The sequence below is a fragment of the Siniperca chuatsi genome, linkage group LG5 (assembly GCF_020085105.1).
Source record: "Siniperca chuatsi isolate FFG_IHB_CAS linkage group LG5, ASM2008510v1, whole genome shotgun sequence".
Classification (NCBI taxonomy): Eukaryota; Metazoa; Chordata; class Actinopteri; order Centrarchiformes; family Sinipercidae; genus Siniperca; species Siniperca chuatsi.
Window position 1 is genome coordinate 15,116,893 of NC_058046.1, and position 13,036 is coordinate 15,129,928.

Genomic DNA, 13,036 nt, shown 5'->3' on the forward strand with positions numbered 1-13,036 from the left:
GCTTTACTCAGAAGGGGTGCAGCATTAAGCTGCTACAGCTGGCTGTTGCTGATCATGTCAGTGATATCATCTGATGAATGATTAAAGAGATTCCCTTTTTGGGTTCTGCTGCAGTTGTATTTGTTGAGGTATTAGGACCCATAACTGACCCATCACTATTTGTTGAACCTGTGGAAAACACAAACTGGGAAGTGTAGCTAGATATAAACATGTTATAGAGCAATTGTGGTTAGAAAATTCCAAAGTTATTGGCTGAAGAACAACAGTTAAATAGTCCAAAGTTCACTATTTAAGTCTGTCAGCACTATCTGATATACAAGTAAACAAAAAAAGCTAATAATCCAAATCATTCTCAAGTGTTCAGTCCCTTTCACTTTTAGTTTACCATCAAACGGCATTTCCTTTCATGCTTTTTGATCCCTCAGGATGTTATGCTAGTAATCAGGCTGGTAAATTACCACTGACACATTGACTCTAACATGTTGCAGTCATGGAAGCTCATCTTCTGACCCTGGCTGATGACGAGCATGCATGGGGGTCAGGTGGGAGTTCCTTGCTGCCTCACCCGGGACTCATGTTTGACCTCTCACACGCTCCCGGACCCTAAACTTAGCTGTGGCCATGCCTCAGATAGTTCTGCAGGTTCGAGACACCACAGGCAGGCCTTAAATATCCATTGGCTGGTATTCATGCAACCTCTCTTCATCTGATCTCAGATCACTGGTCAAGCTGCCTTGACCGTTTGATTGAGTGGGACTTATCAGAAGTGAATCTGTCCACCCAGATCAATGCAGCCTCTGTTTCTATTTGAAACTGTTCTGCTGTGATTGCACAGAAATATCTTTTCTGTATGACTCAGTTTGTTCCCTGGCACATATTTGTTGTCATGTGTCTGAAGACATTGACACTGTGGTTATTTTGTCATTTCCCTACTGTATATAAAGCCTTCTAAGTATCAGCCTTGGTAACAGATATTTAGACCCCACAGACCTCATGCTTTGTAAATGTAGGAGGTCCTCGAGGGCAAAGGCCAAAGTGACAGCAGTTAATCTATGGGACTCTCTGGGACAGTAAACCACTATCTTCTTGTGCACTCTGGCTAGACTGATGAATCTCAACCTTGATGATGAATTTGCAGTAAGAGCAAAGATTGATCTTATTTATACTGGGACAGCAAAACAGTGCATGTAAGGCTTAGCTTCAATCCCCTGTCTTGCCTAGGCCTAGATTCGTAGTTGCATTTAATTTAATTTGTAATGTTTTAATCCTATTTTTCTATTCTTGTTGCTCTCAGTTATCTTGTTCTTTTATCGTTATCACCATTAATTTGTTCATTCTTCATTTCAATGCCTTTCCTGTCATAAATTCATCCTTTTAGCATTGAAGTCAGTATCAATATATCCTTCCATGAAGAAGCAGTCAGCAGTTGAAATGTGTGTGTGTGTGTGTGTTAGTTCAGCTGTGAGGTTGTTTAGGTAGCCTAAGTTACACCAGACCTGCCTGCTTCTGTGGAAGGTGTGCTAAAGCTAACAGTGCACGCTCTCTTGTGATACAGGATACACAGTCGTGTCTGAGCCAGAACACATTCCTCCACAACAGACCACTTCATCGTACCTCTCTCCCTGCTGAGCTCATCTGTATGTGTGTCTGTGTGCTTCTGAGTAAATATTTGCAAAGAGTAATAAGCCAATACTGTAAGTTATATAATCAAGCAGAGTGCTTTGATTTATTTAGGGACATTAGGTTTATCACCCTGGATTTCACTGTGAATGTGAGGCTTTTTAATGGGCTTTTTGCATTTGTTTTGAATTAAATGGAAGAGTTTCCTACAGTTGCAACAGTCTAAAGTGAATGGAAATAGCCAGGTTTATTCACTTCTAAATGTTATGTACGTGGGTTTTAGTCTGTTTGCTGTGTGTGCGTTGTGTATTTGTAAGTGTGTCTTTGGCATCTGCTTCATGGATAACTACAGTAGGTTCCAGTCCTTCCAGTGCTGTATGCCAAAGGCAGGCACGTTGTGTGAGGTAGAGGAGAAAGGGGGCTTTGTATCGCATCACACACACACCCATCGCTCCCTGCTAAGCCCTCCTCTCATTCTTGGAACTGCACATCTAGCTCCTAACCCTCAGCCATCTCTTCCAAGCCTCCCTCTCTTCCTTCCAGGCTCAAGTCTACTCACTCCAAACCATCTTGCTCCCCACCTCACCTTTGCACCCCAACGCTCCCTCTAACCCCCCTGAACAGTGATGTGTCCCCTGTACCTCAGTCTCCACCCCAGCCATCACCCATGCAGCAGTTAGGAGAAGCACAGGTCTGAATAGGCACTTTGTGTGAGCAGGAACCAGTTAGATGCCGCGGCCTGAGCCAGCTTCCTTTTGAAAAACAGCAAGCATGAGCCAGGAGAGTGAGAAGGAGAAAACACCAAGCCAAACCAAGAGGTGCTGTTATTGGAACATAGACCTGACGCCCTGCACCTTCCCAGCCTGTTTCTTTTTGTCATTCACTTCCCTCTCTCCCCCTCCCTATTTCTGCCTGAATCTATTTGATAAGTTCACTCTGCTGTCTCCTGTCTCTCTGCCTCTATGTCAGCTTTTGGCCCTTATTTCCACACTCTTTTATCTCGCTCTTCATTATCACCTGTCTTTAATCCTCCTTCTCCACTCTTTCTGCTTTCACCTGCGCACGCACAAAGACACTTTGGTTTTAGCAGTTAAAGGATTTTTTTTGCAGCTGCAAAGAAAATTGAAGCCACTTAAGCTGTTTGAATTGAGACTGCAGGCATTATTCAAAGATTGGATTTAAAGCTATGTTTGACTTATTGCGTTAACACCTCACAAGTCACTGTTTTCAAGTGGCGATATTAAAAATGTTGTATTCCTTTGTAAAAAAAATTTAATTAAGAACATCTGAATATGTTCTGGAGATGCAGCTGGCGGCGCCGGCTGTTTAATCAGATGGTTGTCTTTGAAAATGTGTGTGAACACACATTGTATTGAAAAGAGCATTTGGTTATGTGTTTAACTGAGCCTGTAGATGTTGCTTTTGTCTTTGTCCATATGGATACAATTTATGCTTGTGTCTGTGTGCTTTCCAGGTTGTGAAATAAACTCTGCACAGTTTACATGGTTGTGTGCAAGTTTATGGTTCATGCATTGACTTTATTGATTTATGTGTCTTTGATGAGGTATATGTACAGTATGTGGGGGAGTTTTATGTGTGCATGAATAAATTCAATCTCTTTCTGTTTGTTTATCTCTCTTTCTGATCTCTGATCTCTCTATCCCTCTCAACATTGTTACCATGCAAAGTGAGTGCCCTGGAACAGAAAGTAGGTGGAAGTCAGAGAGGCGGAGGACAAGTACGAAGCAAGAGCTGTCTAAACAAACAATTACCACCATTAAAACAATCCATTCCCCAGTGAAGTGGATAACATCCATAGCATCACCAGAATCCTTGTGACCCTAAAGATTGTGTATTTTGGAGAAGCATGTGTGTGTGTCTGTGTGTGTGAGATGTGTATTTAAGCAGCAAGCCGAAGTGTTTAATTGATTTACTGCACACTGCAGGATCCTTGGCCACTAAGTTGCTGCGTGCATGTGTGTGTCACTGGTGGGTGTGTGTTTGTGTGTTTGGCAGGTGGAACAACTATGTCAGCATTTGGAGGGCTGCCGTCTGACCATCTGAGAGTCCATTCTGCTTTCATCAAGGACAAGAAAGGATCTCTTCTCTCTTTGATTTATGATCTAATGACGTTATGTCTCTGTCTCCATGTCTAATTTTCACAGTGTCTGTAAGATACCCAGTAGCATCACATAAATAGCAGTTTGTTTGTTTTAACGATCATTTTGAATCATACAAAACTTGACACAGAGCAAGCTGAGCAGCTGGCCTCACAGCATCTGCAGAAGGCTTTGTTATCACTGCAAGAGTACAGAAAGGCCATAATAGCTTGAGTTCTATGTGACTTCTCTTGTTGGATGCCTTGCCTTGAGAAGATGGATGGCTGTGCTGTTGAGGAAAACCTAAATGCCAGAGGCAAATGGTCACAGGGGATTGCCAGGGTTTGGAGGCGGGTCAGCAGGGGCTGGGTCTTAAGGCTGAGGTGTATCTGAGGGCCAAGGCTGCTGAAAGGGGCCTCTTGTTGTGGTACGAAGTGTTAAGAGGCATGGCTGAGCTGTCTCCCCCCGCCCCCCCAAAAAAAGAAAACAGCCTCTCTATCTCACCATGATGAGATCAGTGGAACAAACTCTGCAGCTGGGTGATGTCATGTTTGGGACTTGAGGTCAAAAGCTCAGGGTCACATTAGGAGAAGATGTGTGTGTGTGTGTGTCTGTGTGGGAGGGGGGTGTATAATACCCTTTGAGAATTAGTACCATAATCTTTTTCTCCTTTCTGCTGTCTCCTTGCATACACAAACACACACATAAGCACACACACTTTTGACTCCATTACCCACTGTGTCCTCCTTCGCCCCCACCATTAGTGAAGCTGTTAAAAAAAGCTTGTCTCCTCAGGTTATCAGAGTTGAAATGTGACCATATGTCAGTATGTGTGTTTTTAATCTTTTCATCATTAGGAGATGAAAAGGTTAATCCATTTTATCTTCATCGGGAAGGACTAAGGAACTGTAGAGGGATTCTTATTCGTTCTGGGGAGAAGCATGGCTCGATATGATTGGCTGAGACGGATAGCTAACCAGACTGAAGCCCCCTATTAACCCCTGCTACACCAAGCCCCTCTGTCACACTGTGTCAGTATGTCACTGGACACAGACTGGTTGTTATGTAACCACACGTGTACGTTTATTGAGGCACTATTAAACACACACACACACACACACACAGCTCATGTCCTCACAATTGACAAGCACAGCTGTCACTGTAAGATCTATCAAGATTGACAGTTAGTATAGCAGCTTTGAATATGATCACTGTTGATTTAACTTGCATAACACTAAGGTATAGGTTGCAATAGCTATGTATCACTGATGACATAAGTGTCTCATGATGTTTGTTAGGTTTATCATGTTGCAGACGTTGATACTGTTGTAGTGATAATGAATGTCAGTGTTAGCGGGGGGGGTATAGATGAGGTATACACACAGTTTTTGTAATCTAGATTTACAGGCTAGTTAAGCTCCACGATCTAGTTAGTGTGTAAAGTACTTTGCCACTGCTATGAGAGATGAATGAGTATCACCGCTTATATGTTATAAAAAGCTTGCATTACTAATCAGACTGCCTGACAATGAGAGGAAAGCAGGCTGCTTCTTGGACCAAAAACTAAAAGGCGCATAACAATATGGACACAGTTCCTTAGACACAAGGCACAGTTCAGAGAGTAAAAGAGAGAAGTGAATGATTCTGTTTGTCTGTAGATGTTTTCATGCCCTCATATGGCCAATAGGGGGCTGATAGGCTACCCAACTTCCCAAATAAGTGAGTAAATTGCTTTCTCACTCCATGTCTCATCTAAGAACAAGGGATTCTGTTGTAATATGAATGATGGAAAGTATAAAATAAGAGAGGCAATAAATAATGGATAGATGCATACTGTAGTATGGCTGCACAATTAATACAGAAAGATTGCAGTTTATTTGTTAGCATAGTATGGACTTAATGGTCCATTCCATACAATTCAGGTGCCAAGCCCAATTTCTGGCCTAAATATCAAAATGCACATTGTTAAGAGTCATTTTTAGTTAGTACACTGTTTAGCTAAATAATTGCAATGATTGTCAATATTGTGCCTCTGTGAAAGAAATAATGATCTAAAAATATGGTGGTAACAGGAAGAGAAAGGTATCGCACTTGTATTTTTACAAGAGTAAAATACACCTTGCAATAAAGCAATTGAAGCTTATCCATGTGGTTCAGTGCTTCCTTTGGGTCAGTTTATGTGAAATTGCCCAGAGACCTTTATTCAAACAAGGGGCTGTGAAAAAAGTGGGTAAAATATGTGAAAGAAAAACACAGGCCTGTCCCTCCACAACTACTGTCAACGTAGGCACCAGATTCAAATCTGCACAAACCCGAAGTGTGAATTTTGGTAAGCTTATTTACTGTGCAGTTATTCGTCCAGGCTGTGATAGGAATTAAGATTTCATTCTTATTCAAGTGTATGAAAAGATTACATATTAAACATAAATGGTGTAGAGAGATGTTTTATAATTAGACATGCGGCTATAACAGGCTCTTCTATCTACAGTAGGGAGGAAGGGATTTTGAGGATGTACAGTAGCAGAGGAGAGGAAGAGAAATGCTTGTTTGGGGAAAGACATTCTTGACAGTGAGTCAATAGGAAGTGCTCGAGTCTCAAAGGGAGAGGACGGAGTAGGTTAGTCTGGCTGGTGGAATGTCCTCTCATCCTGTGAAATGCAGTGTAATGACACTGGGAATGATGCTATCATTCATTCAGCTGGTCCCACTGACTCATTCAGCATGGGAAAACTGAAGCTGACTCTGTGCAAGTATATGTCTTATCTTACATCCATAATCCTTGAATATGTTCACACATTCAGTGTATGTGTTGTTGTTTTGTCAGCACCATATTCCTATGGACAGGTAGACATGGATGGTTTGAGCCACCACTGTTTTGTCTGTGCACGCTTGTTTTGGTGTTGTCACTCACATGTGTTGTTCCCTGAACTCCCCAGTGAACAGTGAGTGTAGATTTGTCTCTGAGCACTTCTCTGGTTGGCTCCCTGGTGTAGCTACTTGCTGATGAAACCTTAATCTGATTAACTGTAGGATATTTACAGCTCTAAGTCCTGAGTTATCAAGGCTTTGTTGCACATGTCTACTCACACAGCGAGATGAGCAAAGAGAGAGAGAGATTTGTATAAGAGGGGTGAAGGCAAATTTTAAATACTTGTATTACTTTGTTAACATTCATGCTTTTGGCTTCTGTGGGAGAGTCCCACAATGAAGTTAATGCCATGATAAAGCACCCCCTCCTCTGTTGTCCTTGTCCTTGCTGTATTCACCCAGCCAGATACACAGATGTATTATTGCACCATTGAGATGGACTTTGTTGCTCTGTTGCCATTAGCCAAGGCTGCCCACAGACTGACTCTCTCCTCCTCGTCTGTCCTGATCCTCCTACATGTCATCTGCTGCATCTCTGGACTGTGTATCTCATTCCACTTCTCATCTCACCCACAAACAACACACAACAAACCAAGCGGTGTGGTTTTTGGCTTCCTTCACTGAGATTGTAGCCATTTTGCTCTGCTGACATTTAGGAAAATGTTAAAACAATAAAAATGGGAACAGTGTTTGATGCTTTACAGTTATTTCCTGCAGAGGTATATTTTCATAACGGCCTCCTTGTGTTTGCGAACGACATCCTAAATACTCCATTATTAGTTTTCCAGTGTGGATTTCCTGCAGCCAAACTCTCAGTCAGCTGATTTACCCTAAACCTGGTTTATTCCCACACTTAATTCTAGCCGGACTCATCTGTGTTGTTCGTTCCCACCTGCCCACAAATCACTCTCATACATCACCGGTCGACAAGGCGATGCACTCCACTGCACAACAACTTCCCAGTGTGCACATATGGGCCAGGCAATAAGCAGAGGCAGGCACAGAAAGAGAGAGGGCAGAGGGAGACCGATGAGGATTTTTATTTTCCCTGGAATGATGAGTTGTTCTGTCAGTAGAATTTCATATAAATGTACCAACTGTAGGCTGCTGGCCAATATTATTTGTGGACACTGTGGTGTTTTGATATTGGAACATTATTTTTTCCTATTTAGATTAGGTATTAGTCTAATTCACTGTCCAATTCCAAGTAAAATTATTCCAATTTCAGTGCCAACAAATCATTATAACAAACGCATATTACTAGAGGAACTTAAAATGTAATGGTACTAGTGGCCGTATTTTACTTATTGCCTAAATTATCTCTGTACCAATCCTACAGGGACTTAAAATGTTCATAGTCTTCTACATATACAGTATCTCCTCTATGGAATCACTTCACAAGGCAGATATCTCACCTGAAATAGCAGCATTATTTGTATAAAGACACTTTATACTCTATGTACTAAAGACAAATGCAGAGATGATGCCTTTTATAAACTCACAGAATTTCAGCTTATTTGAATCATGGAAGCAGGTACGTGGGAAAAAAGGGATGTTTTGCCCGCACTGTTCAGCAATCCAAACAGCATATTGACCAGTGCTTCATAACTTAAAAACTTATTTTTCCAGTGTTGGCGGTGTAGGCACAGAGCGACCACAGTGGATTTTACTGACACACTTGCAACCCACTTCAAACTATGGCCAAACTCAGACCTGCCAAATCCTTCTTATATCAGTTTCACCCAAGTAGCTTTAGAACATGCACTGCCATTTTGTAAGATTTCAGAGGGACCCTGGAACCTACCCCATGGAACAGTAAACACTGAAATGTATGTTTATACGAGTGGACTGACAACAACAAACCAAATGACAGAGCCAAATGACAATTCGCTCTTCTCTGCTTGCGCGCATCGACACACAGATTAGGCGCGCGCGCGCGCGCCCGCACACACACACACACACACACAACCGCCTCCTCAGAAACGACTCTCGGTTGGTCCACCAGTCGGTCAATCTTTATCCTCCCTTGTGCTGGTGGTGGTGTGTGTGAATCCGGACTCGAGCTCTGGAGCTACTAGAACGACGACAATGACAAAGATGATGATGATAATGAAGACATCACAGAGAGGGGTTCAAACACATGACCGCTGTCGTTCCCAAATTACCACGAGTGGGGTTTGTGATTTCTGCGCGGATCCTTAACAACTTCTGAGGTTAATAACGGGCAGCTATTTTCAGTGGCTATTTCATTTTGCCTATTAATGGAGGTGCCTCAAAGGGAAAATCTGAGTTAAGGTATTTCACGGGGTGTGTAGGACGTTGAACGGACCTTGGTGTTGCGTAAAGCGCCGGTGCTGCCAGTTTGTGAGAGTTGGGAAGCGGAGTGCTCCTCTGTAGATACGATGAACAACTCAAAGAATCAAAGGGTAAGGTTTGTTGTTTTATTTCAAAACGCGTATTGCCGAAAGATTCAGAGCACTTTAAGTTTTAGATGAAATGGAAAATATCAGTCAGTTTAATACACGTCGAACGTTGGGTTAATTCGTCACCGTCAGGTCTGGAGATTTGGAGACATCTCACTGGATCTACTATTGATTGTACAGGTCAACTCTGATTATGTGCTGTTAAGTGTTTGTAGAGACGCAATGCCGCTATTGAGTTGTCTTATTTATCGTCCAAGTCCCAAGTCTACATTCCTTATTGAACCTAATCGGGACCTATTTTGAATCAGTAATATATTTTGATGAATTCGGCTCGCAACTGATTGAACCAGCGGATTTAATTCATAAAAATCCAACTTTTAGAATTGGTTCGCACTGCTCTTTACCGCCCACCATGTTTCTTCTAAAGTGGAAGAATATTGAGGGAATAATAGATGAACCAGTTCTAAAATATAAATTTTGTTGTATAAGATGCATGCCGAATTAAAGAGTGGAACCTAATGATTTGTGAAATCTTTTATGATAATACTAATACTGAACTGATACTAATAATCATGATTTATTTTAAAGTGCAAGATTTTTAAGGGAGCTTGGTTACAATATATCCCGAATTGTGCCAGTTGTCTATGACTGCTAGGTGTGCCTTTTTACATCAGGGGACAGGGATGTTACATTAATTACATGTCCTGTGGGCATAATTACCAATTAAATAATAATAGCAACTAATGATTTTGTTCCTTTGTTTGGTAGCTGGAGTAAGTGGTTACATTAGTAGGGGGATAGGAACTCTCAATTTCATGTTGTCTGACTGCACTGTGACATATCACCCAGCCTCTCAGAGTTGGAACAATGTGACAACTGTGGGATATTACTGTAATAATGACTTAAATTTCCCAGTCATGAACCTTCCCCCTCTCTTGTGAACAAATCTTTCCTAAGTGCCTTGAATTGGCAGCATAAAAATGTGTACATGTGTAAATGTGTACATGTGAGCATATTATGCTTTTCATTGCTTTTTTCCCCCACACCAATAAATTAAAATTCCATGGTTGTCACATAAATCTGTTTGGCTCTGAGGATGTCTATCATGCATTCATATTTCTATTTCAGGGAGCAGTTTGCCATGCTTTCCACTTAAACACATGCATGCCGAACCACAGAAAAGTGCTGAAAAGAAAGGACAGCTACCAAATAATGTTTTCCTCAGCATGCTACCCCCTTAAGAGCAGCAGCCAGATGCCCTGAGTGTGTGTGACAGGCAGTCATTCTAGTTTATTAGTTTTAGCACATTTGACTGGCAGACTGGTATCTCTGACAACTTCCTATAATCAACTTTTCTATCACTGAAACTCTATCCATTCACAAATGAACCAAACAACTGGCTGCATCTCTGTCTGTTGATTGAGTTTAGATTTTAGTCTCATGTTGATTAAAAAGGTCACCTGCATTAACATCAGTCAGAGATTTAAAGAGCAAGACAGTTGTGATCTTTCCATTCCTGGAATACAGCCTGCACTTCTGTGTGTGTCTGTATCTCTGTGTGCGTGTGCGTGTGCATGTGTGTGTGTGTGTGCAGTGCAGAGCAGAGAGAGCTCAAGGCTGTGTGTTCACTTTGTCCCCACTACTGTTACAACTGCAGCCATCTCTGATCGTTAGTATTGAAAAGGTCACTGATGTGCCAGAGCTTCTCCTCAGTGTGACTACACCATCTTCAACATGCAGTCTTCATGATGCTTTTTTATGCAGTGATTTCACTGTGTTCATTGCATGCTGCAGTTAAACTGGTCTGTTAAAGGCATTACTGCTTGTGCTTTTCATTGCGTTTGCAATTATACAACATGGGGGGGAAAGTCAGCATCCCATGTCAGTTCACTGGCCATCGAGTCCTTCGGCCCTTGTCTTACAATCAATAACCACTTACTGCAGAGAAGCTTTCTGCAGTCAAGTCTCTGTCTGTCCACCCAGCTTTCTGTCTCTCTCCTCTGTCTCTACTTGTCTATCAAGATAGATATCTCGAGTGTCTCCTCTGCTTGTATCTGTCTGTCTCTCCTCATTCTCTTCCCTCCCCAGCCTTCATTCACCTCTGCAGTCACGTGTGTGTGTGTTCCTCTCTCTCTACCCCTGCTCTGTGCTGCTGTGTATCTGCAGTAGAGGTCATTCTGTTTTCTCTGCTGATATTGTCCATTGCTTTTTCCCAGAAGGCGGCTGCTGGGACTGAGATAGGCAGGACTTCCTCAACCTGAGAAACTCAGGGGGAACTGCAACCCATTACTCTATGTACTGTACGGCATGACAGCAGCTGTGGAGGAGGAGGGGGGTGAATTGCACTTTGTTTTGTGTGTGCATACCTCCTTGAGCCAGTTGTCTAAGGAATAGTGTGAAAAATGAGGCACTTATACCTTGCCCTGCCACAACATTGCCTCTCTGCCCACCCAATTATAGATCTTTTAACTCACACTTATTCTTACACACACTTCCTTTCTCAGGAGGTTTCTTAATTTTTCAAAGCCTCTCGTCAGCTTTCGTCCTCCTCTCCTGCTCTCGGTTTCTGGCTTCACGACTCAAATACACACTAAACAAAGCCAGTTCAAAAACTGCCCCAACATACCATGGTAGAGCTCTTTCAGTAATGTTCTGTCCTATTTTTCTTTCTCCTTTTAGAAGTGTTGTGGCAGGCAGAGCCCTCGATGGGTTTGTCCTGACACGAGTGCCTCAAAAAGAAAAGAGAAGAGAGTGAGAGACAGAAGAGAGAGAGGGCAGATAGGGTTGATGCAGGAGGACATATCTGTGTATTGTAAGAATCATACTGTACATGGGACAGCATGTATATTTATGCAGCAGTAGATTGATGCCTCATGATGCTGATTCAGTGGATGAGGAAAGGAGTGATGGAGAAACAAAAGACATGCAGATAAACAGACAGACAATTAGTGAGGAGTGATGACCTGCCGAAGCAGAGGGAGATTGTGAAGAGATTGATGGTCATGGAGAGAGCTCAGTCCCACAGACAGATAATCGGACAAACAGCTAATGCAGAGCTGCTGGCAGCGGATCACAATCGGACCAGGTCCACGTCTATCTGTCATGTCTATCTGTGGAAGCAGATGCTGAGCTGTCAGTCTTTTATACAGCGCTGTTTGACAGGCTGTCCAATACCTGCTACCTGTTGTGTGTGTGTGTGTGTGTGTGTGTGTGCGTGCACAAGTTTTCCTTCATTTTACACTGCATCCGCGCTGGCAAACCATGATTATGTTTGTTTAGCGGAATTGCTCTTGTGTTTCTGATATGAGTGAAGCCTCAAAATGTGTGCACAGACACAAACAAACAGACACACACTCGCTAGATCTGTGGAGATCTAATTGATAATCCATCTAGACTGCCCTTTGTCCTGCTCCCATGGCCCTCTGACGAAATGCTGGCATGGCCGTATAGAATCGATCATAATAATATCAAAGATACAGCTTTACACTCCCTCACACACGCACACACACATCATGCCACTCACATGATTGCTCACTGTGGTTTGGGCTTAGATGTTCGCAGACAGCGAGGATAGTGTGTGAAGCAAGTGTGTGACAGAGGACACAAAATAGCTCATGGATTTGCTTAGCAAGAGAATTTGAAAGGGATGCAGTGCACAGTTAATGCTTGACTCCCGAATGGTCTGCTGCTGAACAACAACATGTTTACCAGCGTTTATCTCTGTGTGTGCGTGTGTCTGTAGGGTGACTGAAGTAAAGCCTCCATAAATACCACCACACTGAGCAGTTAGTGACTGTCAGACCTCTGTTCTGCATTTGTTCCACACTGGAAAAACTTGACCAATAAAGGCCAGTTCTGATTTTTTTTGACCGACTTAGCCAATAGCCAGTGTTTTGAAAGCATACTTATCTTTAAATAATAATATTTACTCTTTTGCCCTACTTTTTTAAATTTCTGGCTTGAAAAGCTAAACCTACGTGGGACAGTGAACCTCTCTCAATTCAAACCGAGGCCCACATTTAGATT

The 13,036-nt window shown here is 42.4% G+C and overlaps 1 protein-coding gene across 7 annotated transcripts in view; it reads left to right on the forward strand.

Moving 5' to 3' along the window:
- rtkna (rhotekin a) overlaps positions 1-13,036 on the forward strand; it is a 56,178-nt gene that overhangs the window by 20,987 nt on the left and 22,155 nt on the right. Inside the window, exon 1 of one of the 7 annotated variants that reach the window (XM_044198049.1) lies at positions 8,570-9,013. The exons of 5 other annotated variants lie outside the window; for them this stretch is intronic. In XM_044198049.1, the coding sequence (XP_044053984.1) occupies positions 8,990-9,013 (24 nt within the window). In that variant the 5' untranslated portion in view covers positions 8,570-8,989. Of the gene's footprint in view, positions 1-8,569; positions 9,014-13,036 lie in introns of those variants that run through there. One more of the 7 variants, XM_044198050.1, reaches the window with a different exon arrangement.